Below are 26,751 nucleotides of genomic sequence, written 5' to 3'. Positions count from 1 at the left end.
TGTTGCACAGTTACAGGCATATAATTAATGGTAATTACACACGGTATTGGTGACAGCACCCACAATGCAACAACTTTTAAGTATAAGCCAATTGTACACACCAACTGAATTCAATAATTTTTATCAAAATCTTGATGATTAGAAAGGCAAGAAAAAAATTAACAAAATACTGCTGTAATCATGACAATGAAGCCAAAAAACTTCTGTAAGTTAACTTACAGAAGAAAAAAAATGAAATAAACATTGAGGTAGAATAATTTCTTTTCTTTGCTTCTATTCTATGTACTGTGTTTAGGAAAAAAATAACAAAATTAAGTTAAGACCTATAGCTCTAATATCCACTTTGTATTATCTGTTTGGTGGCAAAAAGCTTTTTTGTTTCTTTTTTGAAGCAAATTTTCAAAATTGTTTTCGATGTTGGTTATCGTTGATACCAGCAATACTTCTAGATAAATTACAAATTGAATCAAAATGCCCATACAATAAATTAATGAGTCAATTACAAAATTGGTTTCTTGCAAGAAATGCGCTCTAATTATTCAGCCATATATGACATATATCTAATCGCTACACTCTTCAGGTTTATGCTCAGCCTGAATCAAAGTAATAAAATAAACAATAAAATAGTTATATGCAAGTGTATTATGATCAGAATCAATCTTAAAATACATCACCATTTTTTACTTAATACATGATTACAATGACTTAACCAATTACAACAGCGTGTTTTACAGTTAAGTATGTAACGTCTAGCCAATTAATATAACTGACAAATTCAACTCGCAATCCGAAAGGTACTTTTTTTTTATATTTGGACAATTTTATTGTTTGTCATACACCTACACAAGAAAGTGGTAACCTTTATAAAGATGGAGAATCGATGCAATTGAAATATTGCCAGAGGACATTCTTGAATACATTAGTTGGCAAGACATTACATTCACACAATAAACCACATAAAAATCCTATCATAACAATAATAGTACCCTGGTCATTACATAGAATATATACATGTGAAGTGTTTTTAATCATTGTTTCTATATACAGAAGTGGAAGCAAGACATGACAAGTTTATAATACTGAAAAATATTTCCCTATACTAAAAACACTGTCTAAAAAGTTTTCCTTTTTTAAAAATTGTTTCAAATACCAGCACACACTGATAAATAATGTACAGCCTCTTACATGCCTGTGAATGCTTACTGTTTTACTGAATGGATATGAAGTGCAGTGTTTCTATTTAGAGGTGCCATTGCCAAGGCAGTGTTTCTAGAAATTAAAACTTGAAAATTAAAAATACAAGCTTCCGCTTTAAAAGTTTCTTCACATAGACATGAGAGGAACAACATTTTTTCCCCGAAATCATTTTTCACAGATCAGTTTGGTCATAACCTTTCCATTCTATAAATCCACAAATAATACCATAATAGGTACGTCAATAGAAATTTGATGCCCTCCCCAGAGCAATATTGCTTTATTTTAGAAACCACCAAATAAAATGAATACATAAATCAGGCAACATTTCATAAGACTGACATTTTTTTTCATTTCAGCAACTACATCATTTCCTAGACAAAAACTTCAAAGTATAAATCTGGTTTTAGATGGTATCAACACTGTTTTCTTTTATCACTGGGAAGCCACTAATTCCAAACATAATTGCTTGAATTTTGACCTCTTGCGGATACATGCATGTGATTTGGTAATTATGTGCAGAAGTCAAATAAGTTGAAGTAAACAAAAATTATTATCAGTGTGATTTACGTAATATCAAGCAAATATTTTGTTAGCAATGACAAAGACAGTGATTACAGTAAACATGTGCTTTATACAGCAAGAATGTCATGTGACACAAATGCTGCAGTTTATAATCTAAATATTACGGTATTTCTTGTAAACCTCCAATGACTACCATCATATAACAGATTATACCCTTCAGCTTTAGTCTGATGATCTCTTTACATTTGCACCATCTGTGATATTGAAACATGGCTATGATCATCGTCATAGCGATGTCACTTGAGCTGTCACAGGAGCTATCAAGAGTTGATCATATACATTCCAATGGGCTATTCCAATTGAAACCCACAGACCCCTATGGAAGACATGACCTTATTCTCCCATACAGGGAGTGCAGACTACAAATTGAAGGTCATGTTTTTCATAGGGGGTGCATGGATTTCAACTGGAATTGCCCTATAAAGAGATTTAAATACAATAATCACAGAATACTGAAATGATGTCTTAGACTGTTGTTCACCTCTTCCCATAATGTACTATTTCAAGGACAGATTATACATTGAACCTTGTATAAACCCCTTGGAACAAGGCATGATGGGATTGTGAAAAAAGTCCATTGCAATATGAACAAGTATAAAGCATAGGAACAAATTTCATCACAGGCTACCCACATTGCATCACCAAACTGACAAGTGCAACCAGTAATATTGAAATTTGAACCTAGCAGGAAAAACTATAAATTTGTGGAATTAAACAGGGAGTAAACAATATGATATTTTTAGTTGGGATTATTTTGGATATTTTTATCTATTGTTACATGTAAAGTGCTCTCTTTATTGTGTATACCTATGCAGTTTAACGGCTCCATGCAATGGGTTGACCATATTAATGCATTCATGATAAACTAACAAAATAACTTGAAATCAAACATGTGTGTTACTTATCAGATCATAATGCATGCTGCATTTTCAACTCAAAAGTAGTACACATACAATGTGACATTAGACAAACTGTAATATTCCACTTGAAATCCATACTCCCCCTAATGAAGACATAACATTAACATTCTACATAGGGAGTGTGAATTTCAAATGGTGTTACCTGAATTGGTGACTCCATTTGAAATCTCCACCCCCTGTGTGGGAGAGTTAAGGTATATCTTTCATAGAGGGTGTATGGATCTCAACTGCAATAGACTAATCTTTAAGTAGCTTCTGGTGAAGTACATACTTTGCAAATGCCAAAAATATATAGTGCTCTTTAATCTTGATTATTTTTTAAGTACGTGAGTAAGCAAACAGGAATGCACCCTTAGAAATTATTAGTAAGTTGTAATTTATGGATGGCACAATTTTTAAGCTGTGAGCTGTATTGTAATTTGAAAATTTAGCTTCAATGTATGTTGAATGAAGACCTGAATGTTGCTATCAAATGCTAACAGAATACCTGCATAACAGTCAAAACTCTGAACCAGTCTTTTTGATGTTTACAGTTTTATTTATTTTCAGCCCATTTTCAGGTGTTTTTGGCCAATTTTACGCGCTTTTCCAGCCTTTTTCATAAATGCGTAGTCCCATGCCTGATTTGAGCTGGAGATGGCATCTTCAAGTAAAAATCAACAATAAGAAGTACATTTTTTGACAAATCTATATGTCCAATGTGGAAAACCTTGCAGACAATGTATGCTAGGCTAGACACTTGATAGCACCAACCAAATCATCATAATCAATAATACAGTAGGTACAAGAAATATAGATATACCAGAAAGTTGCAGTTGATTAAGTTGCCACTGACCAGTGAACTATGCATTTTTTTTGCATCAAGACATCAATTCACATGTACCATTTCAGTTTTTTAATTCTGTTAAAAATTGTGGCATACGGCATCGGAGTGAACACTGGCCACCAGAAAATCACCAGAACAGGTGTAAAATTAAAATAAAACTGCACTGTTTGGATGCTCAACTAATTCAATGGCTAATAATACACAGGGTGATTGATCCTCCCAAGATTTGGGTGTACAACTTTGCATAGTAACTCACAGTAGCAATTCTTGTAACAGAATCACCACTGGGATTACTCCACAAAGTCACAACATACCCAGTCTTGGTAAGATTTAACATAAAATTAGACTGACCCATAAAATAATGCAACAATATAACACTTCTGTACATGGTGACATTATGTTACATAATCTTATTACTATTAACACAGTTAAAATTTCATGTTTGTATACTATTTTTTAATCTATTTCTTAGTACCCTGTTTTGTATAGAACCATCCATTTTGTCCATGCGTATAATGTGCACACTCAACAATGGACATTCATTTGTTACTTCACAATATTCATGCCCATATAATGTGACTCGGTATCCTCACTCACAACTACCTGCCTTACTCTATATAATATTGGATTTGAAGTCATTACTTGACTTTGTGACCACTGTGTAAGATGGTCATCTGGTCATACAGGTGTTTTGTGACCCTTTCCCTGGTTGGTTTATCATCAATTGAAAGACGAATATGTCATCTCTGAAAGAATACATCTTTTGTTTGCAATGATTGTGACTAACTTCAGGGTCTTACATCATTTTTCAAATTGTGCTTCTTTCTGTGTTCTATAACAACCCATTGCAATTGACTTCTGTATAATTTGTTCATGATCAGTGCTGCTATTTGTACAGCTGAATATATGAGGTATAATTTTCTTAAATATGGTGAATATTAAATTCCCCATTAAAATCAATCCACTCTTATGCAGTCAAATATCAGACAATTCTGATAATTTGACTTAAAGCTTCTGAAGAGGTATGCATTTTGGCCAAAATGTGCAAGATTTTGTTATTTTTGGGGTAAGATACTAAAGCTTTCAAATTCACAGCAACCACATCATCAATCAGTATACTGCACATGATCACTGGTTGTTCAAGACCCAATTTATAACACTTGCTACCAAAACTAGATATTTTGCAGTAAGGCAGTTTGCTTTGAATTAGCGAGGATACACAGCTATGAACAGCCTCATTCTCATCTACCTCACACAGTTCAAACAAAATTCTGCATAATCAAGCAGCAGGCTTGGGACTTTGACCCCTATAGTGGTTATGAGTTTCATTGGCTACAAGCAGCAAATAATAATAACACAATAGTCACAAGTGCAAAGTCCTGGACACACTAAGAAGTTATATGAAGAAATTGTTGAACTGGGTTAACATAAGAGAGGAGGAGAATGATGTTGTTCACAGAGGTCTACATATACACTTAACACATTCATATCCGATAGCCTGAGATACCAAAAGGATAATATAATGAATAAAAAATAACCCAAAATCAAACCTACCATTAGCCTCACATCACACATTTCTTGTTGTTAAGCTGTACCTTTTTTGTGAAATAGTACTTACAAGTTTATAGAGGTACAACTTTGCATTGTGTCGCATTTATCTTTTATAGCATTGTACTACAAGCTGTCAATAGTGCAGAACTACATAGAGCATGTACCCACTGTTGTTGGGGGCGCTACCAAATATTTAGGAATAGGCAAGATCTTAAATGTTGATGTGATGTAAGACCAATTATCGATTTGGTTCAGCTATTTTTGTTATATTTTTCTATATAATATATATAGTGTTTTGGTTTTGTTTGTTAGTACGGGGAGTATTTCTTTGCTCCAGTCAGGATGGCATTGCCAGCGCGGAGTTTGGTAGTATAAGTGGTCTTGGCGAGAGAGGCTGGGTCCAAACTGAGCAACGGCACAGGTTTCAGCAAGCTGGAAAGAGGGACGGCCAGGGAGGTCGGTATCGTGGATGTTTGGACAACAGAGGTCTGTAAGGGATTAGCTGTGACCGTGACTGTTGGGGAGGATTCGGTGGATATTGGTGTGGATGAACTCGTGGTGGAAGTGGTGAACACTGTTGCAGGGTCAAAGGTCGTGACCAGGCCTTTAGCCATCTCAAGACTGTGAATAGAAACAACGGGGAACATGAAATGGTCAAAAGGGGTCCAAGGAAGGAATGGTGGAGAGGGGAGGAGAGGCTTCGAAAAAATGTGGGGGACGGACGGTAAGATCATTGGGTTGAAATTTGTGGTGGGGTAGGATGGTGGTGGAAATGAATGGGAAATGTTGAGATTTGGGATATATGCATACACATTGATGACATAATCAAGCTCTTTGAGAACATTTAAACACAAAAAAACGTTTTCAATTGGTTCCACGGGGCAAAAGGAGACTCACGTTGAAGTCAATATCAGATTGAATACAATCAAAAGAACATGGGTGGTTTAACAAAAATATAATTAAATAATCAACTAACTGACTGATTGAGAAGTAGGGAGTATAGATTTAGTGGTGGGACTGGAATTGTTTTGGTGAATGTTAACGGCCCAAACAAGACAAACAAGCGATATCATTAAAAACATATGGAGTCAGGGAGGAGCATTATTTACAAGAGAACCAGTCAAGCAACATGGTTTCCATGGGACCAGAACCACTCATAAAACCTTGTATCGAATGAGATGTAAAACAAACCTGACATTGTTAGCCCAATTTGTGCACAGTTATGGCAGTCAGTCATTTTTTTTTTTTTCGTTGTTTTTGTTTCATTGTCTAGTTTACTTTTTTTAATCTTCATTTTTGTTTTGGTTAAAATCAGTTAATTTTTGTACAAAATGGTTGACTTCACAATATGAAATGCCTTGCCTTAAATAAATTTCTCTTATTTTGTCAAAATACCGATTAAAATATATACGATTACTTTTTAAACGATTAACTTTTGAAAGATTTGAGTTTTGAAAAGGCTTTCCAAAGTATCAAATGCAAATTTTCAACCAAAATAGAATGAAATTGATTAATTTGCCGATTGTTTTTGCACATCAGTCCAAGGTTGTATGAGGGTGCTGTTCATGATGGCTCCGTGGCAACCAACCCGCCCCCAATGAGGAGATTCAACATTTACTAATGCATGCCACACTGTTATGAGTGGGAAATTCTGGAGGTAGTGCATGAGCAAAAAACATGTGTCAAGGAAGTATTCAAATTATAAAAAAAAAATCAATCAAGAAATCATAAACAGAACAACAATTAAGTTTCACCCAAAAGTTGAGCAAGGAAGAGGCCCGCCACAGACAAGATTAATTCAGGCACAGCCTAATTTGTGATCACATTTATGGGATATGGAGTGGGATCTAGTGATAAGAACAATTTTTGTGGCATAGTTTTGATTAATTAATTAATCAATTAATAAAGCATTTCTAGGGTGATTTGTTTCAACTACCAATCATAGAACAGCAATCTAGTTTTGAAATTTAACAAATCTTTGTATTTTTTAAAAAAACGGAACAAAAAAGATGCACTAACAAGTAGTTAGCTGCGTCATTTTTGGTTCCATGATTCTGATTGACTTACCTGCTTACTAATACCAATATTACAAGACCATGTGATAACGTCCATATCGATCATCAAAAATATGGCAAGACTTTTTGCCAGAAAGAACAGTTTGTAATATCCAAGACTTTTTTGCCAGAAAGAACAGTTTGTAATATCTATCTGCATTAGACATATGTTGCACACATGTAATCAATATATCTCACATGGCTTTGTAATGCTTGGCAGTAGCTGGTATTACACAAAGTAGAAACTATATGATAAACATCCTATCAGAGTATTCAGTAAACATTTAATGAGAAATGGTCATCACTTCAACTATTCATCAAATTCTTACTTTTTGAATCTATTTCAGCCTACAGGATCATGACTGAGAAACATGTCTCTTTCAACAATAAGAATTTTGAATATAAATGCCAGTATTTCTTTGTGCATAGACTAGTACTTTCACTCGTTGAATAATTTGAGACAAAATCGGTAAAAAATTGTGAAAGCAGACTACTTCAGCTCCACATCAAGAATTTTTTCCAAAATACACTAAACTTTTGGTCAGATTAAGGCAAAATACCAGAAATGCCCTTTATAATGCACTCAAATGGGACTAACTTGAAAGTTGAGTCCAGTTCAAGTTTCTTGCTAAATTCCATTCTTAAATGTCAAAACTGTTTAGAGTAGTATTCACAGTATTTAGAATTCAACAAATTTTTGAGAGTTTTTCTTTTTAATATGGTATCAGCTTCGTCATATTCTTTCTACTTTGCATAATCAAATATATTCAAGCAATATTTATTTGTAACAATAAGTTTTTTAAAATAATTTATGAATTATTGATTTCACCACTCACCTTGTGTTGATTAGGTACTGTGCAATAGTAATGGCCTCAGGGGTGCCGGTAATGGTCACTGGCCGGTCAGTACTGCCCTCTTGTGAATTGGCTATCTTGATATTGGCACCGGATAATTGCCTGCAAATGGTTAAGGAGATTACCGGTAAGGAAGGAGGGAGGGAAGGAGGAACGGAGATGAGTAAAGAAAGGAAGAATGCGGACACATGCCAATGATAAGAAGAAAAAATATAAATTATTAAAATTGTATTGTTAGCTGCAATAGTGTACGATGCATTCCTCAAGACTGCTGTGTTGTTCTCCCATGACTGACTGACCCTTCTTTAATGCAAGTACAAGTCGGGACAAATGTAAATTTCGAAGAAAAAACACACACAAATATTTCCAAAAAGTGAAAAAAAAATTAAAAATGTAGAAATTTTGTATATTATATGTAAAAAATTAACACATTTGTTAATTTCACCCTCCCCTTTGATGACTGAGTGACCCACTTTGGAAACTAAACCCTATAGCAATGCCAAACATTTGTGGGCCTTATCTCAAATCTCATCTTTAGTTTAAGAATTTCAATAATCAAATTACTCTCGTTTAGGACTGATTGATTCTGTGCGCTTACCTAATCTCTTGGATTTTGGTGCCTCCTCTACCAATCACACACCCAATAAGCTGTATAAAGAGACAAAATATAATGGTAACATTAGCCACAAATAAACAATAATAATTAGTAAGTATATAAGTAATCAAAATTCTTTAAATTTGTAATTATCATGCTGAAATTGCCTTTTGGTGGATTTTCTTGCATACTGTAAGCATGATATGTTTTGAATGCATGACTTTCCCCCCTACAGGCTTTCAGAAAATGTATTAATTTTATGAAAATTACATGCCACAAATTGATTTTTTTCTAACATTTAAAAGAAAAAAAATATATTGTGCTTTACAGTACTATATTCTCTGTCAAAAATCCTGAATTGGAATGGGCATATGGGTAGTTGCAGAACCACACCACACACATGCAATTATCAATTTGAAATGCTGCAATCATTTGAATAAAAGGAATTCTATTTCTGTCCTAATTAATATCTTTTGTTCTTCTGCCATGATAAATGACACAGGAATGAGAATGCTTATCCATAAAAAACTTGAAACTTGAAAATGTGTGTGAAATTGAGCTAAAAAGGCCAAAAAGACCAAAAAAAAAAAAGCCTGAATTCAGGTTTAAAACTGAAAATTCTCATGCTTGATTAAAGTGTGCAAATTTCAGAACCAGTCAATGAAATGTAAGGAATAACATTTAAACATACTTCTTTGCAGAGCTTATAATATCACTTTCATGAATAGACCTTGAACTGAGCAATGCAGCATCCAGATTTATTTAATTAATGAGGAGGGGAGTAGGTTTTACTTTGCAAGCTCTATACTAGCAAGACACTGTAAATGCCATCAGCTCATCATACTCAATAGTGTTGAAATTTAGAATGTTAAGCTTTTTTGGGATTTACCTTAACACAATGGTTTTTCATTTAATTGAGGCCAAGATCCCTTGGACATTGAACGCATACGACAACCTTGTACAAGTTTCCATCATGTCCCAAAGTGATATGTATACAGAGGCATTCAATACCCAAAGGAAATCTATGCTACTGAGTATGCTGAATTTTGAACTTACACTGTTGGGAATGGTGATCTCATGTGTCGCTTGGTTGTTAGGTGCGCTATTCGTTACAGCTGGTTGCGCAAACTGCGATAGTGCTGCTATAAAAATGTAAAGAAATAACATTAGTAAACAAAGCATTAATATTGTGTCATGATTACTGATTCAAATCATAAATTGATCAAGTTTGATATAAAATAATTTAATACCAACCTGATCTAAACAATTTCCAACCCCACCCTCGTAAAGGTGGATGCAGTGAGATACAATTCATTCATAGAATTTCCTAATATTTTGATAGATGGTATTTTTTGATATGTGATGATAACAAATCTGAAGGATTTAAAAAAAAGGTGTTACAGAATCCAATTTGAGTAAAATCAATGCCAAAATATGGATTTTCCAGATATGGTTGAAATAAAAGTATCATTTAGTTCTTATTACTAAACAAACTGCTCATATTGCAATTTGTTTAATTTTCACCTATGTTCAGATCACCACGTATATATTTTGAGATGTTAAAATAACAGGATTACTTTTGAAAAAACTAAAAACTCTGTAAAATCTGTAAATTTCAGTTCACCTTCCTCCCATTTTGTTGTGTGCTTAAACATAATGCACAGTACAACACACCGGGAGGAAGAGAATCATGCCTGTGATGATTTGTGCATGTTACTGGTTATGAAAAACCACAAGGAATTATATGCAGCTACTCAGCTATGATTTTTATCTGCAAACTTACTAGATGCTTTGGTAGCCATATCACGCTGCATCCACCTTATATCTGGTGACGAAACTAAAAATATGATAACATAAATAAAGGGAAAATATCAGGGAAATACTTTCTTATTACAAGATTACAGCCTTCACCTTCATGACATAATGTTGGAATACACATACCGGACATTTGTCATGAGCATACCACCCAATATACTTCACATCAATCTAGCCACTTTATATCTGGTCTAGGCAAAAAGAACTGTCCTAGCAGGCTTTCTACTAGGCCCTGTCCTAAAAAATATAGTGGATTTTGTACTTTTGAGACCCAGAGTGGCTAGTTTGTGTTTAAAATTGAAAAAAAAAAAAGTTTTTATGTCAATATATACTGAAGAATTTTTTAAAATTGCATCTTTATTTTTATATTTCCAAAATCTTGACAATCCCTGCAATTTTGTCATCGAAAAATAAAGCTATTTAAATCAAATCAACCATTCAATCACTCTGGACAATTGGAAGGTATGCGATGCCCACATATACTAGACCATGGTTTTGGGGTATGATGCAAATTATAATACCCATAAGACAATACTAAATCACATACATATTAACATATGAGGTAAGTGAACCATGCTCTCTATAGAGGATATGGCTATATAGAGCTTGTAATGAAGAAAGTAATATCTGTTGTAGCAGTATTCATCAAACCACAATTGACAAGTGGCCTTTGTATCACTTAATTTACTTCCTTAATTTCACTAATTTCTAATGACTCAAAGTGATCAAAGAAAATGAAGAGTACGACACGGACATTGATTTTGTTTAACATATGAACAAATTTGTGTATATTTTTGGTTACGATCAAGAAAAATTACAGTAACTACCTCAAGATCCACAAATTTAATTTTGTTGGGGAATTCTCTTAAAGGGTGCCTTTTGTGAAAAATATGTCTGATGTAAGATTCACTTTGCTTGTTGGCATCCTTACTGAACTTTTTGTTTTCCCTTTTTAATTTGACCTAGTTCTCGATTGCCCACATCATTATTTATTTAATTATTTACTTATTTCATTACTCATCTATTTCAATATTTATTTCCTTCATTAATTATTTCATTATTTATTTATTTATTTATTTACGACTTTGGGATTGATGACAAATTATATACAATTTTGATAATTTTGAGCAAGGATTCAAATATATGATCAATGGCATGAACTAACTGACAAGCATTCTGAGGCCTCTGTATACACTCAATTGTAACAACAATACACTTCCTTTTTAACGATAAAAATCTATATCTTATAACAGAAGGTATACCTATTTTTGTCAATTTATAATGATTTTATGTCAATTTACATACAGTTGAGTTATTACAATAATTGCATTATACAAATTTTGCTCTGCTTCAGATGAGGTTCTCTTTAATTGCATAAATAAAATTAGTATAATATTCTGAATAATAAAAAAATCACTTTTTAGATGGACTTGATTTTCAAAACATTGAAGCCAAAAATAAAGAAATGTTGTAAAAATGTTGAAACCAACAGATTTATCTGGGTTCCTTCCTATTTTAACTTGAAATTAAATTGTTATAATACCTGAATCATCATTAACCATCTTGGCCATCAGAATGATGCATTCAGAGCAGAATATGATAAGGTCACCGCTTAAACGGAAGCGAGGTTAATATACAAATTTCAATATTTTCAGACCATTTTGTCACAAACATCCCCTCGTTTTGTTCTTTTACTAAGAATTCAATCAATATCTGTCAAATCTAACGGGAAAAAGGCCAAATTTGTTATTTTTCAAAAAGTCCATATTATCCTGCATCACAGTGACCTTGGCAGTATTGAATGACAAGCATCGTTTTCAATACGCACCATCACATCTTGCTCTGACCTTGTCATCCTTTTATCGAGTTAATTTTTCCCAGTTCTTTGTTGCTTGTAAGTCAGCAAGGCCATGCCATCAACAAGGAAAAGGTTTAAGAAAAAAATGTGCATCTACATCTGCTCATTAACTTTGATTCTTGTGGTTTGAGGTAGATATTGATTTCTTCATTAGTTTGTTTTCCTCTTTCAGTGGATAACGTTTTGCAAAAATTCTGCACATACATCAAATGAAAATGCATATATCAAATCTGTCCTCCCTAGGTAAAGGAGCTCAGAGAGATTTCAGGTAAAAATCAAATGAGAAAATGTTGCTTCATTTTGATAATTCAGACATTAATTCCCTAAACATAGTTCAAAAGGAGCTTTACACAGCTCACATCATGTCTCTTATATTCAATATGTAGCTTTGCCTTTTTGTCTCTCAATGAGCTTGGTAGGCTCTCTGGGTATTCATCCCTATCAAAGTAAAGCAAATTTTCTCATTTTATTTTCCTGTGATGGTAATGACCAAAACAGATATTTTGTTTGTAGGAAGACAGACCACCAAATAACCCTAAACACAATATTCAGTATTTTCCATATTTTACACCACATAAACATAAAATCAAGGAAGAAACCACTTTGAAATCATACATAATTTTGGTTCATTCAAAAATAAATGTGCACTAAATTGTTAGCAAAACATTTTTGGTTTGACATCATCCCAATAGACCATCTACTACCGAGGATAAATCAACGTACTTGGCAGCAAAGTTCAAATCCGAAAATTCAGTTCAAATGAACTTCAAACTTTTTTGCATGTAACAAGATTTTGTTCTCAATCAAGATTGACAAGACAGAACTTTTGTGCCCACTCAACTTAATTTACACAATCAGTATTGACCCAGCCTACGTAATAAACTTGTATAACAGCGAGCCCTTTTGATTAAGTTGAATGCAAGACGGGTATAACTGATTTGTTATTAGTACGCAGTTACAACATTCTTGCATTCAACCGGATTGTTACTCAAACCCGTCTCTGGCTACTCTTTCTTCATATAAACTGATTTACAAAACTCTTCATAACAATTACACTTGTGTAAAACATATCCTGAGGAAGAATTACGTTTTTTGGTGAATTGCTCACTACTGGAAAGAAAACAACACAAGAGACACAAGTGAATTGTTTCTAAAAGAGATCCATTTTTGGTCGGTTGGTCGGTCGGTTCTATAGTAGCAGTAGGTCTAGAATTCACGTAGGTTTGGTACAGGTGTTGGTTTTGATGGTTTCCATTGTGGTTGGGGTATGTGATTGGTTGGTTGTGATGAATTTCTTGCTTTATCCCTGTCTATCAACGGTTTCAGAATTTGCGTCAATTTTTGTTCATCCTGCCACTTTTTCTTTTACATGAATACATCATAATCTTTGCTGGAATCAAGATTTCTAGTTCATCTTTAGTAATCAGACAGAATCAGAAATTTATGGCTAATTTCAAGAATGCAAATATAAATTTTTCAGATCTGCTTAGATTGTTACAAATTGAAAGCGGTAAAATATCCCGCTATAAAGTATTGTAATTTGAATAGTTTTGTTCGAATCCAATAAGAATTATAACAGTAAACAACTTGGCTTCCTTGTTCAGTGACACTATCTGGAATAGATATGCATCCAATTTCCTTCACAAATTTGAAGTTGTTTGGCACTAATTGCAACGGTGTACTGAAGGGTTCTACACATCTACCGCTCCAATACACCCAGAAGAATTTAGAATTGTAAAACACCCAGCAGAATGTATATTCTGAATATTCTAGATATACAACAGGCAGTGAAGTGCACAATGAATGACGCAAATTCTGAAAAGGTTGATGCTTTTCGTTGAAATGAGTGAGTGAGAGAGAGAGAGAGAGAGTGTGAGTGAGAGAGACATACCTGCTGGGAATGGGGTCTGTCCCGGGATGGCAAAGGGGGATTGCTGCAGGGCAAGCTGGTGTAGCTTGGTTAACTGAAACAACAAACAAGACAAACCAATAGGGAGTCATGATTGGTTGGTTCAAATATAGCAATTAATTTCATTGGTTGATGCAATTTTTTTTATTATAAAAATTAGAATAAATTAGCATACTCTAAAAAAAAAAGAAAAAAGAAAAAAAGAGTGAGTGTCCTTGCAGGTTCAGTCCCAACAGGCAAGGGTTCTGATGAAAATGCAGCAGAATTAGCATAAATTAGCATAACCTACTTGAGACGACAGGTCCCATTGGATTACGGGATCCTGATTGGTTGATTGAGTTGTTTTTTATCAGATGCTGCTCCACTGATAGTGGCTATTAGCCGCCATTGGATATTTATCGGTATCCTCAAGTGACTAGCATCCGCAATCAATGTACCAGGTGATGCAGTGCTTGCAACCAACTTAATGGATCTTGAGAAAAAAATGTACATATCCATCAACCAAGACTGACTGACACTTAGTTACATCTATCTATCCCCCATACAAATCAGCCTGGTCATTCAACTATTTCTTACACCCAAACCTTATTTAGTTCCTCTCTTACATTGCGCTTTTCCAATTGAATCCACACCCCCTATGGAAGACATGACCTTAATCTCCCACATTGAAGGTGTACATTTCAAATGGAGTAACCCATTCAGGTAACCCCTGTGTGGAAGATTAAGGTCATGTCTTACTTAGGGGTATGAATTTCAACTGGAATAGCCCACATTTTGTTTTCCTTACTTATTTAATAATACTATATACTTAAAAAAAAAAAAAAGTTGCTACTAATTTTTCCACATTTAAAAAAGAAACAATAAATAAATAAAAATGCTTGAAGCAAAACATGTTATCTTTTTTCCTAAATCAAAACATATAATTTAGGTCTACTGTGGAATTTAACAAATATTTTTATTAATGTACCAATGTTCATGTCAAGTAATAACAAATAATAGCACGCTAAGCTACTTTTCTTGCCTTGGCGGGACGGGATATCCAAAATAAATCAAGCTCATTAAATTGCTGAAAACTGACACGACATTATTAAGTTTTAACATTAAATACATCACCTCTTGCCTAGTGAGAAAAGATATACTTTGGGATTATTTCTCTATAATGTTACCTTTGAAATATTAATGTGAACTTCCATAATGTACCTACTCAGAAGGATAATGATCTAAATTTGATTTAAAATATACATCAAGTTGTCGAAATTAGTTCAAAAACTTTCTGAAGTTGTAAATAATCCAATTGAGAGGAAAACAAAATGTCAGTATCAACTTCTTTGAATTTTAACTAACTAGAAACTTGCTCAAGTTACAATTAGAATCAAGATATTTCTCTTATTTGCATAAATTGACAAGTTACCAACCAAACTTGATGTCTAGTATACATTTATTTTTCAACTAGGAAACCCTTTTTGAGGATGTTAAGTGTTACAATGGAATCACATGTATATCTACTTTATTGCATTTTCAGTGGCGGTGCCAGAACCATATTGTGGTGGGGGTAGGGAGAGTAAATAGAGAGCAATTTTAGGCAGGGGCATAGGCAGGGAGGATGGTCACCCCTACCCCAATTACCAAAGACCAAAAAGGTCTATTTTGTGAGCGAAAAAAGCAAATAAACCAGGTTTGATAATGCTTTTTCGGTCAAAAGATTCCGAATTTGCCCATTTGTGAGCATAGCAAGCAAAAAAAATTAGGCTCTTTATGCTTTCAGGGTCAAAAAGTCCACAAAACTTTTGGGAAATGTCCACATTTTTCAAAATCAGCCCCTCCCAATAGATCCTGGCTATGCCCCTGATTTTAGGAGGTGGCAAAATATCCTAATATTCACAAAATATTGTGCAAGTTATTTTCAGAATAGGCAAAAATCCTGAAATTCATCCAATGGTTACTGTAGTGTGGATGAAGGGGCTAGATTCATGATCCTTGTGGCACCACCACTGTGCACGTTTGTGAGAGAATTGGGTTGAACTAATGAGCATTGGGTAGGTCACAACTAGTGTGCATGTTGGACTACCTACACAATGTATCATATTGACATTTAAACATACATTGGGGTTTCAAATCCTTAAAGCCACACATTGGAATTTCACCCTAAAGAGGAAGCCCCACCAGAGCAGTTCCTCTGGGGTGAACCAAACCTGCCTGGTTATCAAATTAATCAGTGACAAGGTTATCTCTGTATTTAACAGATGCTAATTGATGTTTTAATGTTATCATATCAATTAGCACCTGTCAAATTCATAGATAACCTTGTCACTGATTAATTTGATAACCAGGCAGGTTTGGTTCACCCAAAAGGAATAGCTCTTACAGGGTTTCCTCTTTAAGCACATGGATAGTCTTACAATTAGGGTCTGGTTTCCCCTAGGCCATCCAATATGTCTACATTAAGTCTACATCACTTGAAAAAAACAGATGTGGAAGTGAGAGTCAACTGACCAGTTGAAGTCCATTTTTCACTCTGAAGTGGCAGCAAAGTCAACATGTTAAGGCAGCTGTTTCGCACGCGCAAATATGCACCGTCTATGTGAGCATGCGTGTGTCTGTCAGTATGCTAGCACTTTGATCATCTCTCTACTTGAAGCTGCGCCTAATGAAATGCGTACTGACGTCACTGCCACATGGCATCGGTGAAAATGGTATACAACAGGTCACTTGACTCTCACTTCCACATCAAGTAATGGCTTCGAAAGTGATGGCTTTGACGTAAGTTTTTACTTAACCCCAGTACATATTTTTCTCTGGATTTATTATCTTACTCTGTTAGAATGCATACAATAAGCATTATATGATAGTGAGTATTCAGTTAAAAGGCAAAGTGAATCTTGATCACATGACAGTTTGACTGCTCAGTATCTGAAGTGGGTAAGTGCAATAGCTGCCATGTGTAGATGGGTACAATTTACTGTGTGTAAATTGCCAAATGTTCACAGGGCAGTTATTGTTCTTACCACTTATGGCACTGAGCAGTCAAGTTATTTGGCTACTTCAGTATTTAAATTCTGGCAGTTTTACACACACCCACATGCATGTATGCGTACAACCACACCCACAATTACATAATTCCAACAATGCAGTAGCATTACCAAGAATGTTCCTTCACATTCTAACATGTCCCAATGATTGTGAGCTACGGTACAACTGTTTGACCCATTTACAAACGAACTAGATGTCACATAGCTATGTTCTCCTCAGCTCATTCCGGGCCATCCATCCAGCCGGCCATTTTATTTCTATCATTCTACCCTAGTCACCCAGCAGGACCCATGAAGGTATCCCGGGTTGAAGTAATTTATATCCAAGCCGACTAATTTGGATCCCCCTCCAAAGAACGTTTCGTCTCAGATAGCATCATAAAATAATATTGATTAAGCTACGTCCTATTTGACATCGCTGAGATGTAGGGGATAATGCACTGCCTGATATGCAGCGGGCTCATGAAATAAGCATTAAAAGTCGGAGATTACAATCAGATCAACATGGTTTGAAACATTTCAAATCTACCACATAAACTATAAACCTGAAAATGTCACATGTTCCAATTACTTCATACTATAGCTCCCTACTGTGGCCGTAAACGATCATCCGTCTATACAACCATCTATACAATCAATTCTTGTTTTTTAATACTAGACATATTCTTGACCTAAGGAGAGACAAACAAGACATATGAAATGGTGTAATAACCTTTACAAGCAGCAGGCTACTGTTATAGATATAGTAAAGATACCCAATTCATTCAATCATGTTACCAACATTTGTTAAATTGGATCATGAAACATGATCTTCACATGCAGCAGCTAAGAAAGCTCAAGGCAGCTATCAACCACAGACTATCATCAGTACAATCAAAACTGACATGTGCAGGTTTTATAAACAAAATGCATATTACAGTAAACCCTTGATCGCCAGCAACCCTGACTTCTAGGAAGAGAGGCCACAGGATTTTGTGAGTCTGTGGTAAAATATTTAAAAAGGTTCTCATCTCATTCTAATTTCAAAATCACATGAATGTTGGAAGCTTATAACAATATCATGCAAGTGATTTGTGACTTGTCATAGCTTTCTACAAAAGGGGATCAAATAAAACCAGAAATAGTATTTATGACATTTCATGATTTTAATATGAATGTAAACACCAGACAATAAGCTTTAAAATGATACTATATAAATAGCATCAATACTTTTCAAGACATGGATAATTTTGCAAATGATACCTTGATATATTTTTGCCTAATTGCTATTCTGAGAAATGGGCCAATTAGTTTTCTGCTTTACACAAGATTGAATAGGATTATCCCAGTTCAACTGTTAAATATTGTCTAAATAATCCTCTTTTCAGTAAGTACTTTCAAGGATTTGAATGTTCACTTAGTTACCCAGTCAAATACCATGAAATTAACAATTTCAAAATTTGAATTTTTTTTATTCAATGAGAATGTCATCTTTAGTTAGAAGCCTATAACTCAAAAACATGTCTAGCGACTTGTTCCGGATTTTGAGGTAGTGGGTCACATAAATAGTATTAAAATTTCAAGTGAATTTGAAACTTGTGAAACTCACTTTTAAAAGACCTGTATCTGGTTGGTAAAAATACTTAACACAGTACCTTGGAATATATACACATCTTGCAAAATTTGGATGTCCTAACCTCTATATCTTATCTCCTAACAGTAACACTTCTTTCCTGAAACGAACTTTTGAATCATGTAACATTTATCATGGCCTTCAAACACATAACTTTATTAGGCATACATTTTGTTGATCTCAACATAGACTACAATACCATGAAGTACATGTTTTGACCTTTGACTTCATACATACCTGGTAGGGAACATGGTCTTTCACATGTACTTAAGACGCACACCTATAAGTCAATTAGGATGATGATGTTATAATAACAATAATCTTATCTAAGATGAACATAATCGCATTCAAGCCATCTACCACACAGGCCCTTGCACCTGCTATCAGACCACATTCCAGGGCCAATAACAGAACAAAACATGACATTTTAGCTCGCTCCATAAACTAGGGTGACTAAAATGGGGCTAATTAAACACTGATTGGATGGTATGCGTGTGTTGAATTGTGCACCAGTTGGGGTAGGCGTCAAACCTAACGTAAGTCAAGATTTGGAGTTGGTGACGGGGAAAGATAGTCGCACAGATGGACCCCTTTTGCGTGGGCAAATAGGTGATCACAGGGAATCAATGGACGGTACATGAAATATTATATATTCCTATATCTTGTTTGAAGCTGATTAGTTCTTGACGTCTGACGACTCTTTTTTCACAATCAACTATGACAATATCGTGTGGATATTAAAACAAAGCTTAGCGGTAGGACTACCACTATGAAGAAAATTAAACAAAGGTACAATTCCCTATGATGTCTCATTAATTTGGTAACAGTTTCACATTTCTCTGTCATGTGAATTGCGTATCGGCTTACATGCTTTCATGTCAAGTATGTAACCTAGTATCATTATCGTTCTAGTTAATCTACAAATGAACCTCTCAGTTGTATCAGTGTGCCGTGTTACCAATAAATCATACTAGAAGAGGAAACGATCTGTCATATATCAAAACTGTTTGTATGCATGTACATTTTAAAACTGATGTCGTCTTGGTATGATGCGTGATGAAAAAGGGAAACGCGAGTGTTCTAAGATGTGGACTGATGTGTCAAAGTGATGCCATTTTTATGTGTTGGATTCTCATATACCAAACAATAGGTTCCTCAAATCTGGGGTGAGAGGTTACTTTAATTACTTTAATAAGAGAATTACAAGGACATGTTCCAAACGGGTTAGGTTTTAACAAAAAATCCTTACACATCAGTCCACATCTTATTTAAAGAAATCTCTCAAAATGGGTCAAAATGCTTCAAAACAGCCTTAAAATATGTTTAATTAAGATCGCAAGGAGCCCGGGTAAAGTGTTGAAGAAGAACTAAGGCAGCCAATGGGAAACTGATAATTCATAACCTAATTTAATCAGTTGATGAAGTGAACACTTTTGTGTTTACACACTCTTGAGTTTATTGGCAAAATAATGTAAAGGGAATGTGATGCGGAATTTCACACTACTTAACCCAGAAAGCAATGAACCATTAGAACAGTATGCATAGGCACTTTCGATGCAATATACATAGCTTTAAAAAAATATGTCAATGAAGATTTCAAAATCTTGTGTTTTTTGTTGAAATCTTACAAAAATATGCATTATCGTCTATTTCTATTATCTACAAGCTGGTAAGTATGACTTAAAATACCTTGACATAATCTAGAACTCTTTTCACTGAATTTCTACTTAAAATATGATCTTCAAATAATCTAGAAACACCCTCAAATTAAATCAACAAGACAACCCATCGAATGCTTCTCTTGTTACAAATTACTTTTGGAAGGAACTATAGACAGTTCACTCTTAAAATGACTTATAATGCCTGCATTTGGTGTGTTCTTAGAACAAATAAGGGGGAAGGGAAAAAAATCATCATTAATACTTTTTGTACATGTAGGTTAAAATCTAGCGGGAGAGATAAACTATGGAATCTTTGCGGAAAGCCATTAAGACGACAACGTAATGTGCTTAGCCCGTTGATGAATTAATTGGAGGACGAACGTGACTGTCTGCGTTTACACTAGGCTGAGTTTTACGCACACCTCATACGCAGGCTTAAATACACACACCTCAAGGTGGGGTGGGATGAGACGAGAAAGCCTTGCTAATTTGTCATGGCATGTTATCTATTGTGATAATGTCATATTAAAACATCACTATGTTTTAAGTGAGTAGAAGTACTGTTTTTTACTAGGTGCAAGTTTAATTGAGTTTACCAAAAGCGAGCTGTTGACTGACGACATGGAAATCCATAAATGCATTCCCATTTGTCACTGAAATGGAAAATTTTCATCGTCAAATCGATGAGTCGCTTAAAATTGATCAAATTTGTAATAAGAAATAAAAGATTTCGTATATCGCAGTCATTAGGTGAAAATAGCATCTCTCTATAGCATGCATGTCAGTTCCAACTTCTTTTCCGCCTCGTTTGATGTTTTTTCCCACAAATTTGCTTCTGAAAACCAGAGAGATTTGAGTATATTGTTTTTCAACAGGATTAGTTTCTTTTATATCCCTCAGGGTTCGTGCAGTTCAATAAATTTACAGATATATGCTCAAAATTCAATTTGTTATACAATATATTTTCCAATATACATATATTTTGTGTTTTGACAATGTAAAATGAAACCTTTAGACCTAAAGCTTGATCAAAAAAGTACTTATGTTAAGTACTATCAGTCCAAGTCTTTGGTGACTGATTAGATTAGATTTGTGATAAAATGTGTCAAATTTCGTAGGAATAGGAATATTTGGATATTCCATTACTACCCGAGAATTGGTTGCTATGCACAAACCTTGACTATCTGGAACAAATCTTAATGCTGTCACTAAGCCGATTGCTAATTCGAAGCAGAATATAAACAAATAAATAAAATGGAAAAGCTTAAGGTCACAAAAATAAATGTATTCAAATCAAGCAAGAGGAAAATTCTAGTACCTAGCCTTTGGCAATTCCTTCTGACCTTTCTAATCCGATTCTGACATTTCCATAAGTAAAATGGGTAAGGAAGCTTGGACAAACTGATATATAGAAATTGCAAGCATGAACAAATCAGAACCCGAGAATTAGAGAGGATACTACTGGTTCAGTGCTAAGAATGTACCAATATGGCCACCTACTATGACTATCACCTAACAGGTCATTATGTACTCGTGTACCTGATTGAATTTTCGAGTGGGAATCCGGGTACCCGTATCGTATGGGTGCAGAATTGAGCACCGGAAGTACCATTTAGGTAGCCCCATTTGAAGTCCACACTCCCTGTGTGGAATAATACGGTCATGTCTGTATGGGTTTCAACTAGAATAGCCCAATTTGGTGCTATCAAATCATATCACCTTTGTGCTTATCAGGGCGGATTTAGAGGGGAATCGCACGCCTCTATTTTTGCAGAGCGGCACCTGACTCTATGTACCCCATTTTGCAGAGCGGCGCTTGAATTTGTGTGGATTTCGCCGAGCCCAATGTCGGCGCCCTCTGTATTGAAAAAATTCCTGGATCCGCCCCTGCTTATAACAAGACAGCTTGAAGAGCATTACCTACAACATTTGAACCTTGCTGATACCTGTCCTCTTTAGCTCAATACACCATTACAACAGCATTTCCTGAAATGGAGGTTTCCAACATGTGGAACTACCATGACTCCCTTGGACTAAACAAAATTCTCCATCAATGTCTAACATTATAAATCACATCTGCCAAGTAATCGTAGTAATACTCCATCCAAATTTTCCACAAAATCTGGATGATACACAAAATACTGGATGATGCGACAAATTACATCACAGCTGAGTTTTCTTTTCCTTCAATTCACTTGCATCATGCCTTGAGATGCTTATACAATTATAGCGGCTCGCATCAAAGAGTATTATCAATATCCAGTGATCTGCACTAATCAACTTTAGAAAAAGCGTATAATGAAGCTAAAAATATATCTACTATCCCGATTCATACGCCTTCAAAATACAAAACATCCTTTAATTTTATTTCCTGGGAAACAAAAACACCACTGGAAAGTCCATTTCTGTTTAATCGGACACCAATTCACAAAATTGAAAGTTTTAACAGCAGATCTTTTTTTTTGTAATCAGTTTTTTTCCATATTCCCATTCCTATTGGTTCACAGCATGAAAATGGAATTTTGAGACGAGATGTGTTTGAGTCATCCGTATGGGGTAATTAAATGTCATCGCTTCACAATACCTACGGTTTGAAACTGTAACTTCCTGGACATGCACTAGCATTTTTTTCTTCATCCCCACTGCATCTCATCCCCACCAAGCAGTCACTTCAGTCTCAATCGCCATGGCACAGTTCAGTCAGCATTGTATTCTCCAATGTACTTTGGAGAAGTCACTGAATATTTCAAGTGTGAATTTTGGTAGCCTAAGTACAGTATCAACTCATGAATTCATCATAGGCTTATAGTGATTACTGAACTTTACTGCTTGGACATTGGAACATCCTAAATAGCACTGGTAATGTGAAGATCATATTTATTACATTAGAAACTAAACCTAGACAAATTCCAACAATTATTGACCCAATTCTCAAGATTTTGGCACTTTTTAGGAGCCGACAACACATTTGCAATGTACCATCAATATATGTGATATGTACTAGAATTAATAACGCAAAGTCTCAAAATGGCTACTGTAAATCCATTTCACATTTATCTGATTTGACGAGTTATTTTTCTCTTTGAATATGAGATCAAGACTCACTTTGCCTTTCTTAACCTTGTAAGATAGAATGTCACCTACATTAACACTATCATAAGTTTTGCTCAGGTTTTAACTTTTTTACTGTTTACACCTAAAGTTGCTTTCATAACAAAAACACAACTCATATTCTACACCAACATCCTAAAATTACTCCTATTTATCCTACTACAAGTACACCACTATTAGCACAAGAAAATAACTGCGCTAGATAACAGTGTTTCTAGATACTCACATCTGGTTGAGCTACAGCATAATTGCCCCCATGTAAAGTATGCATACGCTTGCTACACGAAGAAAAATGTTGAAAAAACAAGAAAAGAGAAAAAATAGAGGAAAACACCTTTTTAATAGATAGAACAGCTACAATGATATAGACAAGACTATGCATGACACAGAGTACGATATATGATTTAGAGAATATGACTATACACACAGATTATGTATCTCACACATTGCAGTGATGAGATGAGTTTAGCTTCAAGTTCATTTCTAACTACTAGATACAAGTGTTAATATTTGTAGACAAAACATCGCAAGCAAAATTGTACTTATTTCACAATGCACACACACACATTCGTGTTTAGCTGCAAGAAATGTACCACACTAAAGCTTCATATTAGGGACAGTGCCGGAGAGAATAACCAAAATTTTGTATGCATATTATACATGGCCAATTTTGCATGATGATAGTTTGTCATTTACTCTTCCTGAATGAAACTGAAGTAATGGGGTGTCACAATTCATTCATTTTGGATGCATATTGATTGTGTTGCCTTTCTAGTAACTTCAAAACTTATATCTGTATTGCTAAAGGTACACACAGACATATGTATTCTGAAGCCAAAACCCTCTTATTTCAGAAATTAAAAAAGTACAAGCTGTGTGTGAAGTACAATACATCTGCAATGCTCACATTTTTTAAAGCATCAAAAATTCATCCCTTCACTTCAGCAAAATCAGTTTCTTCCCAAGATTAAAATCTGTACCCCAAACAAATCTATATCATATAGAATTTCTGTCTCACCAGGATTTAAAAAAATCCAACCAGGCAAACTATATTTAATACTATGTCTGTCTGTAAGTTTGGCTAATTTGTATCCTTTAAAATTAATAAAATAATGCAACTTATTTTGTGACATTTTTTCACAACTTAAAAAACAAATCCTTTGACCTTTTCCAGCATCCGTGTATCACACTTTCAGTATAAAATTAAGGCCGATTACCAAATTCAATCGCCTTTGAAGCTGCAAACTGACCTCCTATCTCAGCAATAAGGTGCTAGAAAACTTATTAAGCAAAATGAGCACAGACACTGCCAATATCGTAGCGCCTTAATCCTGTTTTCTAGGATTTAGTTTTCGCATGCACGTACATTTATTGGATTATACAATTCATAAGCCTACTAGTGTGCATAATGCTAGTGGAAAATATTTTGGCTTCGCGTATACATAAGAATTCAGGATCAATTTTGGCCCTAATAGCAATGATAATTAAGTCGATGTAATTTATTCCTGAGCTAACTACACACTCTTGCAGCCACACAGAAATCATAATTGTACCATGATGAAACTTTGCTTACACACACACACAGTACTTGGTAAAAATATGAATTTTGATTAAAGGTGCTCTGATTAGTTTCAAGTCCTAGACAATTTATTAATAAATATTAAATGTTTTACTTGACTCCCTGGTGTGGTATTCATCAATATTCTGCTTCAACTATTTAAAGGTACTATCAGTGACTTGCTAAATCAGAAAATCCACAACAAAATTTTGAAAAAATCTTAACTTTTTGCATTTTGTAAGAAGTGTATGTTAACCCACCCTGCAAAAGATAAGCTTAAGCAAGTTTACATGGACAAACTTTGATGTTTTAGTCAATGTTGGAAGAGTCTGTCACACTGAGAGACATTCAACAACATGTACAGAATGGGGCTTCGTGTTTTATAGCACTGACTGCTTTCTTCTCCCTTTTTGTCAACTTTTCAGATAAAAATAATCTAATTTAGGAAACTTTCACTTTGAAGCTAGTGGATCTTGGGTTTTCTCCAAACCGAAGTCGGTTTAAGCTAAATTCCATCCCCTACAAAAACAAAATTAAGGTTCAAACAAATGTGTATGTCAAGATCAGTAGAGTAGAGGTATCGTTCTGAGCAACGTGAGGCTCATTACATGCGGCGCCAGACCATTTTTTTTTCGAGGTAATGAGGGGGCAAAGGGAATTTCAAGGGGGGGAAAGTTTCACAAAAAGCATTGAAATGTCTAAATGAATTTTGGGTTTTTGCACTTAAAGGCAACAGGGGGCAGAGTTCTGATTGGGGGAATTGCCCCTCATGCCCCCCTCCTCCTATGTACTGTCACCAGGGTTGAGGCTAAGCACATTGTTCCAAGATACCCAATGACAGGGTAATAAAATGACTTTTGATAAAGGCAAGATCGACATTCTCACAAATGTCAGAAATACGTATATGGTAATCACTGATACACCTTGAAGCAAAAAATATGTCTTAATACTGTGGGGAATTTACTCCCCGGTGCAGTTATCCCCTTTTACCTGCTTTTGAGGGCAGAGTTTTCCGCATTAACAGAGAGGAGAGTCAGGGTGTAAGTACAAATTTAGTCCGGAAAGACTTTGTTGTGCTAACAGATACAGTCAACCTGTCTTCCTTCGGATCCACTTTTATCTTGGTTCTTTCCCATCAGGCAGTGATCTTCATACAAGGAAATGATATTAATACTGTGACACCTAAATTGGGGCATATAGAAGAGACTTATCTTTATGTTTGCATGCTGCACTCAAATACTATCTTTGGGTATTACATTGAGTAATCTTTTTAGACATACACATAATTCACTTACATTGTATCCGGATTTTTAGCTTATCCGGTCAATGCTTGGATTGCTTGGTCCCATCATAGGATAACCGAGGTTGGACTGTATATAAATAAAGGGTGGGGATGAGACTTAAGTCATCAGTGCACCTTTAATTAACAATCATTATTAAATCTCAGGATTTCACTTGCTATATGTGCTCTATAACAGATTATTTCAGGGAAGTATTTCTAACCCTAAGCTGAACTCGAAGTGCTTCAAATTCTTGGTGTAACCAGCTAAAAACTACCATTTTTATACAAATATATTTTGGTGAGAGTGCAGAAATAGAAACCCAGCACAAATAATCTG

The 26,751-nt window shown here is 34.9% G+C and overlaps 1 protein-coding gene across 1 annotated transcript in view; it reads right to left on the bottom strand.

Moving 5' to 3' along the window:
• LOC140142043 (poly(rC)-binding protein 2-like) overlaps positions 1-26,751 on the bottom strand; it is a gene marked incomplete in the record, with an annotated part of 328,359 nt that overhangs the window by 12,739 nt on the left and 288,869 nt on the right. The window contains 6 exon segments of the mRNA XM_072163966.1: positions 7,967-8,086; positions 8,583-8,632; positions 9,636-9,721; positions 10,363-10,416; positions 14,144-14,216; positions 23,801-23,837. Coding sequence (XP_072020067.1) covers positions 7,967-8,086; positions 8,583-8,632; positions 9,636-9,721; positions 10,363-10,416; positions 14,144-14,216; positions 23,801-23,837 — 420 coding nt within the window.

Source organism: Amphiura filiformis, chromosome 20, assembly GCF_039555335.1.
Source record: "Amphiura filiformis chromosome 20, Afil_fr2py, whole genome shotgun sequence".
Lineage (NCBI taxonomy): Eukaryota > Metazoa > Echinodermata > Ophiuroidea > Amphilepidida > Amphiuridae > Amphiura > Amphiura filiformis.
The sequence above is the reverse complement of the archived record's forward strand: the minus strand, read 5'-3'. Positions and strand labels throughout refer to the sequence as shown.